At 36.2% G+C, this 18,095-nt stretch overlaps 1 protein-coding gene across 3 annotated transcripts in view; it reads left to right on the top strand.

Moving 5' to 3' along the window:
* LOC139753177 (uncharacterized) overlaps positions 1-18,095 on the top strand; it is a 55,269-nt gene that overhangs the window by 19,996 nt on the left and 17,178 nt on the right. For 2 of the 3 annotated variants that reach the window (XM_071669367.1, XM_071669365.1), the window contains exon 2: positions 10,357-15,650. The exons of the other annotated variant lie outside the window; for it this stretch is intronic. In XM_071669367.1, coding sequence (XP_071525468.1) covers positions 10,510-12,558 — 2,049 coding nt within the window. In that variant the 5' untranslated portion in view covers positions 10,357-10,509 and the 3' untranslated portion in view covers positions 12,559-15,650. Of the gene's footprint in view, positions 1-10,356; positions 15,651-18,095 lie in introns of those variants that run through there. 3 annotated transcript variants of the gene reach the window in all.

The following is an 18,095-nucleotide window of genomic DNA, read 5'->3' as shown; positions in this document are numbered from 1 at the left end:
ACGCCTCACATGCCCCGATTCAATATACTGACAGCACGTCAACCCCGGTATACCACATCGCTCCAATTCACTCTATTCCTTGCCCTCCTCTCACCCTCCTGCATGTTCAGGCCCCGATCACACAAAATCCTTTTCACTCCATCTTTCCACCTCCAATTTGGTCTCCCTCTTCTCCTCGTTCCCTCCACCTCCGACACATATATCCTCTTGGTCAATCTTTCCTCACTCATTCTCTCCATGTGCCCAAACCATTTCTAAACACCCTCTTCTGCTCTCTCAACCACGCTCTTTTTATTTCCACACATCTCTCTTACCCTTACGTTACTTACTCGATCAAACCATCTCACACCACACATTGTCCTCAAACATCTCATTTCCAGCACATCCATCCTCCTGCGCACAACTCTATCCATAGCCCACGCCTCGCAACCATACAACATTGTTGGAACCACTATTCCTTCAAACATACCCATTTTTGCTTTCCGAGATAATGTTCTCGACTTCCACACATTCTTCAAGGCTCCCAGAATTTTTGCCCCCTCCCCCACCCTATGATGTTTGAGGACAATGTGTGGTGTGAGGTGGTTTGATCGAGTAAGTAACGTAAGGGTAAGAGAGATGTGTGGAAATAAAAAGAGCGTGGTTGAGAGAGCAGAAGAGGGTGTTTTGAAATGGTTTGGGCACATGGAGAGAATGAGTGAGGAAAGATTGACCAAGAGGATATATGTGTCGGAGGTGGAGGGAATGAGGAGAAGAGGGAGACCAAATTGGAGGTGGAAAGATGGAGTGAAAAAGATTTTGTGTGATCGGGGCCTGAACATGCAGGAGGGTGAAAGGAGGGCAAGAAATAGAGTGAATTGGAGCGATGTGGTATACCGGGGTTGACGTGCTGTCAGTGGATTGAATCAAGGCATGTGAAGCATCTGGGGTAAACCATGGAAAGCTATGTAGGTATGTATATTTGCGTGTGGGGACGTATGTATATACATTTGTATGGGGGTGGGTTGGGCCATTTCTTTCGTCTGTTTCCTTGCGCTACCTCGCAAACGCGGGAGACAGCAACAGAGCAAAAATATATATATATATATATATATATATATATATATATATATATATATATATATATATATATATATATATATATAATTTTTTTTTTTTTTTTTTTTTTTTCCTTGCGCTACCTCGCAAACGCGGGAGACAGCGACAGAGCAAAAAAAAATATATATATATATATATATATATATATATATATATATATATATATATATTTTTTTTTTTTTTTTTTTTACTTTGTCGCTGTCTCCCGCGTTTGCGAGGTAGCGCAAGGAAACAGACGAAAGAAATGGCCCAACCCCTTCCCATACACATGTATATACACACGTCCACACACGCAAATATACATACCTACACAGCTTTCCATGGTTTACCCCAGACGCTTCACATGCCTTGATTCAATCCACTGACAGCACGTCAACCCCGGTATACCACATCGCTCCAATTCACTCTATTCCTTGCCCTCCTTTCACCTTCCTGCATGTTTAGGCCCTGATCACACAAAATCTTTTTCACTCCATCTTTCCACCTCCAATTTGGTCTCCCTCTTCTCCTCGTTCCCTCCACCTCCGACACATATATCCTCTTGGTCAATCTTTCCTCACTCATTCTCTCCATGTGCCCAAACCACTTCAAAACACCCTCTTCTGCTCTCTCAACCACGCTCTTTTTATTTCCACACATCTCTCTTACCCTTACGTTACTCACTCGATCAAACCACCTCACACCACACATTGTCCTCAAACATCTCATTTCCAGCACATCCATCCTCCTGCGCACAACTCTATCCATAGCCCACGCCTCGCAACCATACAACATTGTTGGAACCACTATTCCTTCAAACATACCCATTTTTGCTTTCCGAGATAATGTTCTCGACTTCCACACATTCTTCAAGGCCCCCAGAATTTTCGCCCCCTCCCCCACCCTATGATCCACTTCCGCTTCCATGGTTCCATCCGCTGCCAGATCCACTCCCAGATATCTAAAACACTTCACTTCCTCCAGTTTTTCTCCATTCAAACTCACCTCCCAATTGACTTGACCCTCAACCCTACTGTACCTAATAACCTTGCTCTTATTCACATTTACTCTTAACTTTCTTCTTTCACACACTTTACCAAACTCAGTCACCAGCTTCTGCAGTTTCTCACATGAATCAGCCACCAGCGCTGTATCATCAGCGAACAACAACTGACTCACTTCCCAAGCTCTCTCATCCCCAACAGACTTCATACTTGCCCCTCTTTCCAAAACTCTTGCATTCACCTCCCTAACAACCCCATCCATAAACAAATTAAACAACCAGGGAGACATCACACACCCCTGCCACAAACCTACATTCACTGAGAACCAATCACTTTCCTCTCTTCCTACACGTACACATGCCTTACATCCTCGATAAAAACTTTTCACTGCTTCTAACAACTTGCCTCCCACACCATATATTCTTAATACCTTCCACAGAGCATCTCTATCAACTCTATCATATGCCTTCTCCAGATCCATAAATGCTACATACAAATCCATTTGCTTTTCTAAGTATTTCTCACATACATTCTTCAAAGCAAACACCTGATCCACACATCCTCTACCACTTCTGAAACCACACTGCTCTTCCCCAATCTGATGCTCTGTACATGCCTTCATCCTCTCAATCAATACCCTCCCATATAATTTGCCAGGAATACTCAACAAACTTATACCTCTGTAATTTGAGCACTCACTCTTATCCCCTTTGCCTTTGTACAATGGCACTATGCACGCATTCCGCCAATCCTCAGGCACCTCACCATGAGTCATACATACATTAAATAACCTTACCAACCAGTCAACAATACAGTCACCCCCTTTTTTAATATATATATATATATATATATATATATATATATATATATATATATATATATATATATATATATACAAAGGCAAAGGGGATAAGAGTGAGTGCTCAAATTACAGAGGTATAAGTTTGTTGAGTATTCCTGGTAAATTATATGGGAGGGTATTGATTGAGAGGGTGAAGGCATGTACAGAGCATCAGATTGGGGAAGAGCAGTGTGGTTTCAGAAGTGGTAGAGGATGTGTGGATCAGGTGTTTGCTTTGAAGAATGTATGTGAGAAATACTTAGAAAAGCAAATGGATTTGTATGTAGCATTTATGGATCTGGAGAAGGCATATGATAGAGTTGATAGAGATGCTCTGTGGAAGGTATTAAGAATATTTGGTGTGGGAGGCAAGTTGTTAGAAGCAGTGAAAAGTTTTTATCGAGGATGTAAGGCATGTGTACGTGTAGGAAGAGAGGAAAGTGATTGGTTCTCAGTGAATGTAGGTTTGCGGCAGGGGTGTGTGATGTCTCCATGGTTGTTTAATTTGTTTATGGATGGGGTTGTTAGGGAGGTAAATGCAAGAGTCTTGGAAAGAGGGGCAAGTATGAAGTCTGTTGGGGATGAGAGAGCTTGGGAAGTGAGTCAGTTGTTGTTCGCTGATGATACAGCGCTGGTGGCGGATTCATGTGAGAAACTGCAGAAGCTGGTGACGGAGTTTGGTAAAGTGTGTGGAAGAAGAAAGTTAAGAGTAAATGTGAATAAGAGCAAGGTTATTAGGTACAGTAGGGCTGAGGGTCAAGTCAATTGGGAGGTGAGTTTGAATGGTGAAAAACTGGAGGAAGTGAAGTGTTTTAGATATCTGGGAGTGGATCTGTCAGCGGATGGAACCATGGAAGCGGAAGTGGATCATAGGGTGGGGGAGGGGGCGAAAATTTTGGGAGCCTTGAAAAATGTGTGGAAGTCGAGAACATTATCCCGGAAAGCAAAAATGGGTATGTTTGAAGGAATAGTAGTTCCAACAATGTTGTATGGTTGCGAGGCGTGGGCTATGGATAGAGTTGTGCGCAGGAGGATGGATGTGCTGGAAATGAGATGTTTGAGGACAATGTGTGGTGTGAGGTGGTTTGATCGAGTAAGTAACGTAAGGGTAAGAGAGAGGTGTGGAAATAAAAAGAGCGTGGTTGAGAGAGCAGAAGAGAGTGTTTTAAAATGGTTTGGGCACATGGAGAGAATGAGTGAGGAAAGATTGACCAAGAGGATATATGTGTCGGAGGTGGAGGGAACGAGGAGAAGAGGGAGACCAAATTGGAGGTGGAAAGATGGAGTGAAAAAGATTTTGTGTGATCGGGGCCTGAACATGCAGGAGGGTGAAAGGAGGGCAAGGAATAGAGTGAATTGGAGCGATGTGGTATACAAGGGTTGACGTGCTGTCAGTGGATTGAATCAAGGCATGTGAAGCGTCCGGGGTAAACCATGGAAAGCTGTGTAGGTATGTATATTTGTGTGTGTGGACGTGTGTATGTACATGTGTATGGGGGGGGTTGGGCCATTTCTTTCGTCTGTTTCCTTGCGCTACCTCGCAATACGCGGGAGACAGCGACAAAGTATTAAAAAAAAAAAAAAAAAAAAAAAAAAAAAAAAAATTCTTTCTTCTTTCATACTATTCGCCATTTCCCACGTCAGCGAGGTAGCGTTAAGAACAAGAGGACCGGGCCTCTGAGGAAACATCCTCACTCGGCCCCTTTCTTTGTTCCCTCCTTTGGAAAATTAGTACCCCAGTTGCCCGAGCCATCTCAGATAACGTGAAAAAAAGTTCAAGATTTCTCATGTATATATGACATAAAAGTACCTTTATCATTGTTAGGAACTAAAGTTTAACTGATATAGCTGATTAGAGTTTGCTGAGTTGGTTTAGACAAAGGGAGAGGATGAGTGCAGAAAGATGGACTAAGATACAAAAAAGAGAAGGGAGAAAGCAGAGGGATAGACCAAGGAATAGCTGGAAAGATGGAGTGAAAGAGACTTTTAGGTATTGGGGGTCATCTGTTTTTGATGCTACCTCACTCAGACAGGTGAAGCAAATGAGTGAGAAATTATATCACTGATAAAGGAGGTTTGCTTCCATATGGAAATCTGTTGTGAAACTATGCTCTTGGCATTTTGATTATTATAATAATAACTGTTAGTTGATGAATTATTAACTTACCGGCTATCAGGGTCGAGAAAATATCAAGGAAATATATACAGCATCAATAGAGCTTTAAAGGTCATGTTTCTGTGTGTGGCAGGATTCAGTGGCTATTGGCTGCAGAGTGGCCATGAAACCTAAAATGGTGACATGTAGGTTAATCATAAAAACAATTGTGTCAGATTTGTAATTAAAAGCTGCATATACTGATGACTAAAAGTTTAGAATTTTAATTTCTCAGAGAATTTTAAATTTATGTAAAACTTCCATTATTGTAGCACACAAGTCTAAATTCAGTGGGTTTAAGGCCTTATTATTGCAATGTAACTTGCATATTTATTGTCCCTTTTTGTACATATTTGTACATTTTCATATGTATAGCATTCAGTATAAGATGGAAATTAAGATAAGATTGTGTATGTAATTATTTATTAAACAAAAGAAATTAGTAAAAACGAAGCCCTGCACTGAGATAAAATCAGAAGAGGTAATTAACACTTAAGTTGGACTGCTTGGTGACAACTACATCCCCCAAATCTATTTGTTTGTTTAAGAGGATTTTAGTTCTCAATAGACTTTTTTGTTTAATCTTTTTCCATAGTTTTTGAGGTGTGAGATGACACGATACAGGATAGTTTTCCTTGTTGCACATCCTGTTGGAATGAATCCATTGTTACATGTACATAGACTGAATATTAAAGAAAGTTTGAGATGGGACTCCACGAGTGTAGGAATGTCTTTCTGTACACACACACGGCGTTTTATGATGTAGTGGTTATTGTGACTGATCCTGAGTCAGCATGGGTCTGCCTGAGGTTGAACTTGCATGAGTTTGAATCCAGGGTGTGGTAGTTGGCACACAGCCAAACCCAGCTTTTCATCATCCCCTTGGAGATGTTTGATAAATGGGTACTTAGCTTAGGATCGGTGTGTGTTTGTGTGTATGTACACACATAAGGTAAAGACATGGGATATATACACAAGGTCAGAAGACAGGACAATACAAGTGTACAATTTTCTCCTCACAACATATAGTACACACACACACACACACACACACACACACACACACACACACACACACACACACACACACACACACACACAAGATGAGACTATACTGAAATGGTTAATATTGTGAATGACTAGTCCAATCAGCCTAGGTTTGACTTCCAGAAAGGGCAGCCTGCACTCAACTTACCCAGCTGTTAATCCTCTTCTGGTTGATGAATGGGGGCCTGTCATGGGCTAGGGTGTTTATATGAGTGTATACATGAGATTGAGGCATGGTATATACTCAAGGTTAAGAGACATGACAACATGACTCATCTAGTAACAATTAGATAGTACTCCCAAAACATATAGACAGGAGTATAAATGTTGATTGACACATTTGAAACATAAGAGTGGGTATTTGATAAAAATTGTTCTGATACAGTATTATTGTGTAAGCTGTTTTTCATTGTTACTGTGTCTATATATGTTTAACATGTTCTGGATGAGCATTCTTTCTTCTTTTTAACTTCCAGTTGATCACAAAGTTTTCTACAGATTTGTTTAGGCATGCTAATGTCTGTCATCATCATCATTTAGTTTTAAGAATATCACTGTAAATTATGACAGTCTTACAGAAATAGCCCTAAGCTATATAAAGCAAGTAAAAAATTGCATGTTCATTGATCTAGTCTCGGTAAGCTACCAAGATTTTAGTAAATTTTATTGACTTATGGATGGCTTTGTAAAGTCTGTTGACATTACAAAATTTTGAAGTACTTTAGAGGTTTAACATTTTGTGGATGCAAAGTCCCAAACATGAATCATAGTCTGTGTGAGCACTTTATGTAATCATTAAATTTGTGGATGTATATGAAAGTGATGAATTGGTGATCCTGTATTATATAGACTCAAGATAAAATTGTATGATGTTTATTTTTTAAGAGTATTCATACAGTAGAAACATAATGGTTATGTATGTACTTGATATTGGTAACTTAAGTATTTCCAAGAGAAAATTTTGAAACTTGCGTAAGATCATTAGGACTCCTTGCAGTATTGTACCCACTATTGCTATGAATTTCCCTAAAATGGAAAGTTTATCCTACACATATTTGTTTTTTGGGTTACTTTAAAAATACATCCAGCTGTGATTGATAGTGTGAAACATGCTGTTAAATTTTAGTGTTTATAGAATAATAGAACTGCAAAAGTTTGGTACTTTGGCAGTGATTCTCCATAAATGAAAATGTAAGCTAATTTAGTTATTTAAATTAACTTTTGTACAAAAAATTTACCTGCAATTTTATCATGTTAAGTCCTATTGAACAGTACTATCAGTATCTTTGTAGAATATACATTAATCTATTACCTTAGCAAAAATTTTTATTGAATTGTTATCTCTGACTTGCTGTATGGAATTACTGTAAGTTCTTTCTTGAAAATTACATATATATATATATATATATATATATATATATATATATATATATATATATATATATATATATATATATATATGTATATATATTGGAAAGGATCACAATTTTGCACGTGATCAAGATATTCCTATGAGTCCATGGGAACTTTTCGTGTTTCATTTTCCTCGTGGACTCATAGGAATATATATATATATATATATATGTATATATATATATATATTATCATTTTAAATACAGTTTTGCTGATGTATTTTTCTCTCCTGTCATAGTAGGCTAGATTTTCAGAATGCAAATAGTTTTGCAGATTTGTTTAAACAAAATGAATCTTATGGGTCTCCATGTTGCCTAGTTTTATTGAATTTCATGTTAATATCTTGCTTCCAGTAAGGATATTCTCAATCCTGTTAGATTTAACATAGTTATTTTATTTCCAAATTCATTGTTAGGTTTAAGACTGATTTTTAGAAAAAGTACCTATATAGGTTTAAGACTGATATTTAGAAAAAGTACCTAGTATGGTTTAAGACTGACATTTAGAAAAAGTACTTAGTATGGTTTACGACTGATGCTTAGATAAAGTACCCAGTATGGTGATCTCATTAATTCATTCAGTTTAAACAATTATGAGCATGTCATTTCACAGTAAACCAATAGAATGTGGATATGAGTTTTTCAGTAACAACTTTGGCAATTTGTTTACATTACAAATTGTTATACATACATGGGTTAGTGAGATAGCATGACTGTCTTCCTCATGCTCTTACAAATATGCCAGGTGGTCAAACTCATATCTGTTTTTATATTTTATACATTGTATGTTACCCCACACTGTTTGAAATTATGTAGAGTGCCTGTAACTACATTTCTTAATGAATTCTAAAAAGCAGTATATTATTGAACATTTGCTGTGTTTTCTGATTCTTGAGCTGAAAATATGACCTAATTCTTGAATGAAATCTTGTCGTGGTGCTTATGATAAACAAATAATTGGTGAAGTATGTATATGTGTGTCTTCATAATTATATCTTGAAAGTGCTTTCCACATTCAGTTAAGGATTGCACTGAGTCAAGTCTTTTCTACTTGTCATTATATCATGTTTATCCTTGAGTATACATGGATGTTTTATTTTTATTTCTAATAGTGCAGTAGCTTTAGAAACTTGGTCTTGGTTGGGATATCTTCCAATAGGAGTAAAATGTATCACCTAGCACAATTTATAGGTTTGAAGTATTGCTTTGCAGTACATATCCTACCAGTGCATTGTATCAAACTTATTATTTTTTGTGTGTCTCTGATTGCTGCACAACATAAGCTGTATAGATTTCATTAAACGATATACGAGTTTTAAAGTACAAGTGGGGCATGATTTCTTTCCCTTTTTTTTCAGATTATAAAAATGGATTGGTACAATAGCTGTCATTGTTTCATATTTAGGCCAGAATTTCGAATTGAATGAAAAAAATTGGCAGTTGGTCATCATTCATTAAAAAAAAAGACTTTTAACCAGTATCATCAGTCTTGAGGTCACTGAAATATTTGTCCGTGCAGCCACGTGTTGGCTGTTTGTCGATGAACATATAAATGGAGATGACACTTGTACTACTAGGAGATTAAAAGGTAACTAATGAATGGCAACTTAGTTATTATGACAAAGATGGAGGATCTCTCTAGATAGTAAGGACACTAGGCAAATAGTTGATTTAAAGGGGAAATGGAAGACGAAGAATTAGAGTGGTGAAAGAAGATACAGGAGTAGGAATTAGTAGCTTTTCTAATCATTATTATATGGTGTCATTATAAGATTATGTGACACCATCACATGAAATTTAATTTGTTTGTATTTAATGACTGAGTTCGTGTGAGTGAACCCCATAAGAAAAAAATTATGTTAGCTAGCTTGAACTTGACACAGAAATGTTTTGATTTAAGACATTAATGTACACTGTTGTACTCTCAGCAAACAGAAAACAGTGAATGCTCTAAAAGTTTGTCCAATATGTACAACATTAGGGGATATGAATTGGTCATGGGAAACCGCAGAAAGGTCTGTTGGGCCTGGCTGTGGGTAGTGGGCTCTCGTTTCATTAGATTATACATGACAGCTGGAGAGTAGATTTGAGTGAATGAGGCTGGGTTTTTTTTTTTTTTTTTCTGTTCTTGGCATTGCCTTTCTGTCACAGGAAATGATGAAGAAGTATGGAAGAAAAGAAATGTTTTCTTATATTTGGAGATGGCATTGACTTGCCCTAGATAGTTGATATTGATGTCCTTGAAGCTTTCAGAAAGTTGGAGGAGGTTCCAAAGGCTTATACCCACTTAAAACAAATCCTTTGAGTGTTCTAAGTTGCATTCTTTCATGGCATCTAAAATCTACATTTTATGGGGAACTTGTAAGCTTTCTGTTTGCTGGATGAAAAGAAAAACACAGTTGCTAACAATTATTTTGATACCGTGTTTGTAGTTTTTTAAATGAATGAAGTGTCATTATATTAGAAAATGCAGCATTTCATAATTAAAGTAGTAAATAGCTAATTTTGAGTGACCATGATCATAAATCAGTTGGGTAACATCTTTAGAATAGGATTGATTTTTTTCTGAGCTAGTTGCTCTTGAACTGCATAAAATTCAGCTAAATTTGTTCACATGCTTGTTTTCTCACCATATAAGTGGGTATGTAGCATGGTATATTATTGCAAAAAATTTTTTTGTCAATTTACAAATTCTGTATAGCTAGGAAACTTGTGATTTATGTTAATTAACTTCAAGTTTTGATATTTTATATTCATTTAAGAAATCCACTGTTTTGCAATGTGTTGATATTATCAGCTAACAAAAACCATTTCTTTCAGACACAAGATTACTGATGTATCTTCACGAGTTCATACTGAAGTTGAACACCTAAGGTGAAGACAGCAAGATGAATGATAACCAACTTTCACATTGAGCAGAATTAGGAATGGCACGAGGAAAGACAAAAATTAAATTTTGACTTTGCCATCTTCATGATGGAAGGATTACACATTCCATATCCAGGAAAATTTCATAATGTAAATCACACAAGTGCAGGGGTGGGACAACAGATCCATGCTCATCCTGTCATACCATATTATGCAAACCTTCACCTTCAGAAAAATGCAGAGACTCCCAACGAATCTAGTAACACAAACAATGAGAAGCCATATGATTGTGACAGATGTAGTAAAAGTTTTGCACAGAAAAGTCATCTCACAAGTCATATGCTGTGGCACAGTAAGGAGAAAAATTTTGAATGCATGATATGTAGTAAACGCTTCACTATGGAAAGCCATCTTAATGGACATATGCTTGAGCACAATAGAGAGAAGAAATTTGAATGCGAGATATGTGGTAAGCGCTTTGCAATGGAAAACTATCTGAATAGCCATATGCTTGTGCATATTACTGAAAAAAAATTTGAATGTAAGATATGTGATAAAAGGTTTTCAATGGAAAATCATCTTAACAGTCATATGTTGGTACACAATCAGGAAAAGAAATACGAGTGTGAGAAATGTCGGAAAAAATACAGTCAGAAAAGCCATTTAAACAGTCATATGCTTAAACACAGTACTGATAAGAAGTTTGAATGTACATTATGTGGCAAAAAGTTTAATATGGAAAACCATTTAAATAGCCATATGCTTGTACATAGTGAAGAAAAAAGGTTTGAATGTATGTTATGTGGCAAACGATTCCATATGGAAAATCATCTTAATAGTCACATGCTGGTCCACAGTGAAGAGAAAAAATTTGAATGTACTCTTTGTGACAAACGATTCAATATGGAAAGTCATCTGAACAGTCATATGCTTGTACACAACAGTGAAAAGAAGTTTGAATGTTTGTTGTGTGGGAAGCGATTCAGCATGGAAAGTCATCTCAACAGCCATATGCTTGTGCATAATGAAAAACGATTTGAATGCAACATATGTAGCAAACGGTTCTACATGGAAATCCATCTTAACAGCCACATGGTAATGCACAGTAGTGAGAAAAACTTTGGATGTCAGATATGTGGCAAACAGTTTTTGATGGAAAGCCATCTTAATAGCCATATGTTAGTTCACAGTGAGGAGAGGAAGTATGTATGTTTGTTATGTGGCAAAAGATTTAATATGGAAAGTCATCTTAACAGTCACATGCTTGTGCACAATGAAAAAAAGTTTGAGTGTGTTTTATGTGGAAAACGTTTTAATATGATAAGTCATTTGAATAGCCATATGCTTGTGCACAGTGAGAAAAAATTTGAATGTGATATATGTGGCAAGCGATTTAAGCAGAATAGTCATCTGAACAGTCATAGGTTTGTACACAGTGAAGTAAAGAACTATGAATGTGATGTGTGCAGGAAGCGTTTTGCCCAGGAAAGTCACCTTAGCAGCCATAGGTTTGTGCATAGTGAAGAAAAAAGATTTGAATGTGAAATATGTGGGAAAAAATTTATGCAAGAAATTCATCTCAACAGCCATAGGTTTATGCACAATGAAGAAATAAAACTTGAATGTCAAGAATGGGGGAAGCGATTTACACAAAAAAGTCATGTGAATGGTCAGATGTTTGTGCACGTTGATGAGAAAAGGTTTGAGTGTGAAGACTGTGGAAAGAGATTTGCCCAGAAAAGCCACCTGAACAGTCATAAGTTCGTCCACACTGAAGAGAAACGGTTTGCATGTGATGTATGTGGGAAACGCTTCTCCCATGAAAGTTACCTAAGTAGTCATAGGTATGTACACAGTGAAGAGAAAAAATTTGAATGTGAAGTGTGCAAGAAACGCTTTACTCATGAAAGCCATCTTAATAGTCACAGATTTGTGCACAATGAAAGAAAAACTATCGAGTATGTAGATTTTACAAAGCAGTTACCAGTAGCACCACAGAATGAGCAGCTAATCAATCATGTACAAGTTCAAACTGATAAAAAGCCATTTGAATACGAAGATCCTCAGAATGGAAAACTATTGATACAGCAAACCTACCAACCTTCCTATGCTTATGCTCAGTGGGAGCATGTACGAACATTATGGTCTTTGTAGTTAGATCTCTTGAAATTTTGAAATGTACTCGGTTGCTTCATTGAATAGACATAACTGTAATTGCCAGATCACAGATTTTAAAGAAATGGTCCATTGGGATACTAGCATGTTACTATAGATCCAAGTCATTATGTAGAGTAAGAATATGCTTCTTGATACCTCTTTGAGTTTTCTGGGATATGGCTGTGTTGGTAGACAAGAGCAGCTGTAATTGTGATGTGTTTTTGGGTAAAGTTGGATGTGATTTCTCAGAAGAGCAACTGTAGCCTAATTTAACTCAGTATATCTTTTGGACAAGAAGATATCAAAACTTAGGTCCCTTCAGACCTCAAGACTGAAAGATAACTCCATAAACTTGATGGTTGTTATTTTGAAAAGTAAAACATTTTAGTATGGAAAATAAATCGATTGAAAAGTATTTGAATAAGATACTAATTTCAGGAGGGATGACAGATTCGTATAATCACAGTAAGATGATCTTGGTTGGTGTTAGGGCTTCTTGAGATAGTGACCTATAGTGTGGAAAATTTTCATTCTGATATCTCTGCCCATATCTGTAAGTGAAAGTCATCTTTGCTAGCTGAAAAGTCTTGACTGTAAACCCCATGCCATGGTGTCTCCTTAGGTAATTGAACTTGAAATATATATTGTGAAAAGTTATATGTCTGTGATTCTGTAAACTTATGTATGGTAAGCAGTAATGTGTGCAACTCTAATATGCTATGTGAGAAAATTACGTCATGTGAAATGAAGGTACTCAAAACTTGTTAATTGGATGCTATTCAGTATATGCCTTGTCTCATCAAACAAAACCAATTGAAAGATTTATTCCTAATGGTAGTAGTGTTTTGCTGACTGTACTACTAAACTTTATCCTAAAGTTATATAGTAGGCACCTTATCGCATTCATTACATTTCCAGTCACTGTTTTCGGAATTCTTCATCAAAATACATTCTTTGTTATAAAAGAAAGTAGGATGAAGATAACCTAATGAGCATCTGCAGTATACCCCTGTTACATTCATTAACTAGATGCTGTTTCTTTGAATAAAAGCAGTCATAATACACATGAGATGAAGGAGTTCCCTTTGAAAGGGAGTGTTAATTTCAAAACTCCCAGATCATATTTTCAATTACTTTCAAGAAAAATTAGCCTTTCTTTTAAAGAGTCCTCCTTAATCTTTAAATAAATAAAGGAGTATTCATCTCTTTTGCACCTAAGGTTCTGACTATGACAAGGCTTTTGCCACATAAATCTCATCTAGTTTTCACCATTAAAAGTTTTATGTAATCAAGTAGTATATATTTGTGCATATATAAGCAAGGGAGCATTAAGGAGGTTAAAGCAGGTTAAGCGAGGGATGGTATTCCAAGTTGAGAAGTACTTTGCCGCACAAAAAATATATACAGTGTTACCTCTACTGTTCATATATACCTACTCCTGGTCATGTGCAGATGTTTGATTTTGGCAGATAGTTGATGTTCCCCCATGTGAGACCTGTGTTACATAGAATTATTGACTTGCCAAGGTAAGAAAATCGATGGAATTCCATGGCTTTTATCAAAAGTATAGCATCGCATATTGACAGCCTGTTTATGTCATTCATATGTAGCACGATCTACAACAGAAGTCCTTAACTGTTACATCATTTTTAGTTTACATACCTTTAAAGGTTGCTCACTAAAATGTACTTTCTTAACTTCAGTTTTTGTTTGTTGAAGTCATATTCATTATGCGAGCCTAGACCACAACACTACTTATGCTACACCACTTTTATCCTGATCTAAATGCATTCCTTTGGCTTTATTTCCAATAATAATGCAACTGTCTTATGCTTCTTAGATAACCGAGAACTTTCTGTACTTATTAAACCACTTTTTTTGGACCCTTGATGATCCCATTACACTGTAAATAGGATAATCCTAAACAGTTACAATACACAACAGGGTAGGTATATGATGTTGATACTGAGGAGGTGATGGGAAGAAACCTGGATTTCTTTGTGAGTGCTTCTGCTGGTGACAACTGGAAGCATAAACTTGGCTCTTATGCTCTCACTCGCAAAACTTCAACTATCTCCCGTGCACTAGGGAATTCTGTGGATACTAGAGGTTTGCTAGAAGTTGAATGATATATAGTAGAGGTAGCATTGTAGTTAAAATTGTAATTAAATGGATTTTATTGGGATTTCAATGTGATGCAATTTTATGACTAATGAAATTATATTAACCTGTTGCAACCTCAATTTTGCTAACATATTAAGTTAGTGTCTGTTTACTTAAATGTGAGGATATAAGGGTTTAATCTTGGGTTATTATGGACTGATAGCTGGTAGTGTACAAACATAATATATATATATATATATATATATATATATATATATATATATATATATATATATATATATATATATATATATATATACACATATATATTACTCATCATCAAGGGACATTTAAGCATTACATCTGGGACATGGTCTGAATGGCAGCATTCTGTTGATGAATCATTGTCTGTGCTATAATTATTAAGAATGATTTTAATATATGCAAACACAGGGAAGGGTTCCTTTTTAATAAAGTACTTAATAATAATAATTATAATAATAATGATAATAATAAGAATAATAATAATAATAATGGGAGGAAAAGGCTGTTATGAATTCTTTTAGAGCAGATAGGCTGGAACCAAAACAAACCAGTTTGGGGAAGTGTAATACTTGGACTTTCCTAATTAGAAATACATCTGCAGTTCAGGTTACACTCCTCCAAATATGTAAATGGTGTTGTTCCGGAAAGTTAGGTAGAGAAGATAAAAGTAATGTTACAAGGTAGTAATACAAACTACACTGGCTATCTTTGTAATGTAAAACCAGTAAATGCTGAAGCACCTGTGGCTGACAAAATCCTTTAGTTAAAGAATTGCTGTGTTCATAACTGAACGTAATATTGATGAAATATTGAAAATTAATAGAATCCAGTTGCAGAATATATTTTCCGGAACCACACCTTTCATACCTTTTAAGCAGGGGGCCTTATAACTCCTGTATATTTTCTTTTTGGTTAATAAAATTTTTATATTATATAAAAAATTATGTGTTTCCATGCTAAACCAATATATATATATATATATATATATACCTTCAAACCAATTATCTTAGATAGATTTTTAAGGTTGATCATCTTCGTGAGATAAAAGAAAATGAATGTGATAGTTATGGTGTTTAATTTTTTTTTCAGAATGAAGGAACAGTACAGTATCAAAAATTATCTTAAAACCTCACCTCTGATGAATATATTCAGTGTACACCGTTTCACTCTTGCATATTTGATTATTTTTCTTTGACACCAGTTTAAAAAAATGTGGGGTGGGTTTCACTCATATTTGGTAAGTGCCAGAACATGTGGAATGTGGTGTTCTAAGCAAGGCTTAGATCAAGACTCAGGAGAGATGTCCTTAGGCCCTGGCAGTACATATGACTCCAGGTCCTTTAGTTATTGTTTAACCTGCTTAATATCCAAGACTTTCTTCCTCTTATCACACTGACTAGTGTTTGAATATTTTCCAATATCTTCCCATCTACCGTATTGTTAAGATCTACAAGACAGTCAAAACACCTGATCTCTAGACATATTTTCCTGAAATTCACATGGTTGTGAAAAAGGAGTCAATATGGTAAAGTCATATGCAAACAAGAAAATAAAATCTAAAATAGAAGTCGAGTTAATAAAGAGGGTTACACTGAAAATTTTGAAATACAGTGCATGATTAGTGTGCTGTTGGTTGGGATAGATGTGTAACTGGGACCTTAGCTAGACTCAGAGTAAATGTTTCCCACACTTATGATACCTTCAAAGCCTCATTCTTCAAAAAAAAATTGTATCAAATGAATAAATACACAAATAGAAAGAAATCTCAAGGGAAGGTTTTTTTTATATATATATATACACAGCAGTTTCTCCATTTTGACTGTTGACTTCACTTTAGCTTATACTCTTCATTGGTGTCATATAGACCTATTTAATTTATCTATTTTTTCTTTTACTCTTTCATTTCACCTGAGATGGCCTGGACTGTGCCATGTTGATCACTGTACAAAAAAATGCATTACCTACATAATGAATAATCATAAATACATGATATACACTTAATAGAATCCTTTCAGTAATGTCTCAAGGATATTTTCATGAATGAATAACACTAATGATTAAATCAATTACATTGTTATGATACTTGTGGGAATTTTTCCTTTTTTCCTCAAAAATGGGGGAGGCATACAGTTACCATGTAATTACTTGCCTTGAAGTAAACAATCCACTTATTTCCTCAAGGTATATTTTCAAATATGTATATATATTAAACGATTTCAAGTGTGCAACACAGTTCAGTACTTATGTAAAGAAAGTACGGTGACACTAACCAAAGGCAAATAGTTGTGATGGGGATGAAGTGCCGTTTTGGGGCAGAAGGCAATGAAGTCCTACATAGGCATACGTAGGCTCATCTACATCCAAGGTCACTTCTAAGAGCAATGCTGATGGTTGTCTAGCTGACATTTACCTCTTGTCCATGGTGTTTTCTTGTGTAGGAAGGCCCATTGACATAATACGATTAAGTCCATAACCTTGAAAAAAATCCTCTACAGCAGGCCCTGGCATCATTTTTAACTTTCACATTAAATGCTTTAGCCCAAATTCAAGCATATTCATGTACAATATCTTCAACCACTCCTAGGAACACACAAACATGTGGAAACTTGCCATCATAGCACCTCTCCTGAAACTCCAGCGCAGCCAACTACCCCTCTTTGTACCACCCTATATTACTACTGTCTTGAAAACTCGTGTACAACAGATTCATCAAGAACATCCCACTCTCGCCTATACAGTGATATTTTAGATCCAATAACTCCCTGATCACATTGCACACACACCTAACACAACACATCCTGAGGGGTTTCAACCAACCAAAACCCCCTCCCACACAAAATCATTGCCACTAGATATCAAATATGAGTTGTTCTACACATCCTAACATAAAATGTACTAGACGCTACCCTTCCTAAAGAAGACAAGATAGTATTAGCCAACTTTATAAATAGCCACCAAGCCAGAGTCACTCAAAAACTTAACCTTCCAAATCCTTAGTTCCACGAGGACCATATTTTTCTCAAGCTCTCTTTGGTTGTTTCCAGTGTGAATTCTTATCATCTTCAAACTACAGTGTGAAAGTCATCTTCCATGCAGATAACCTCAGAATCTCATTATCTTACTATAACACTACCATAGCAACAACAGACATGCAACATTACAACTCTGGCTCACACAAAACAAAATTCCCACACCCTCACAGAAATCTATTATTGCCTTCTTAACCTTAGACAGAAATTAATCCAACTGCAATTTCCTTTCACCCTGAATTGTAATTGTAAGCCCATGATTTTTTCAATAATTTTTTGTCAAAAACTCCCTGAGCTCATCATATTTTGTAGTTCCTCTGTCCAATTCTTATCACATTTCATGTCATCTGTCGTATA

Source organism: Panulirus ornatus, chromosome 14 (genome assembly GCF_036320965.1).
Source record: "Panulirus ornatus isolate Po-2019 chromosome 14, ASM3632096v1, whole genome shotgun sequence".
Classification (NCBI taxonomy): Eukaryota; Metazoa; Arthropoda; class Malacostraca; order Decapoda; family Palinuridae; genus Panulirus; species Panulirus ornatus.
Note: the sequence above shows the minus strand (reverse complement) of the source record. Positions and strands in the feature narration are given on the sequence as shown.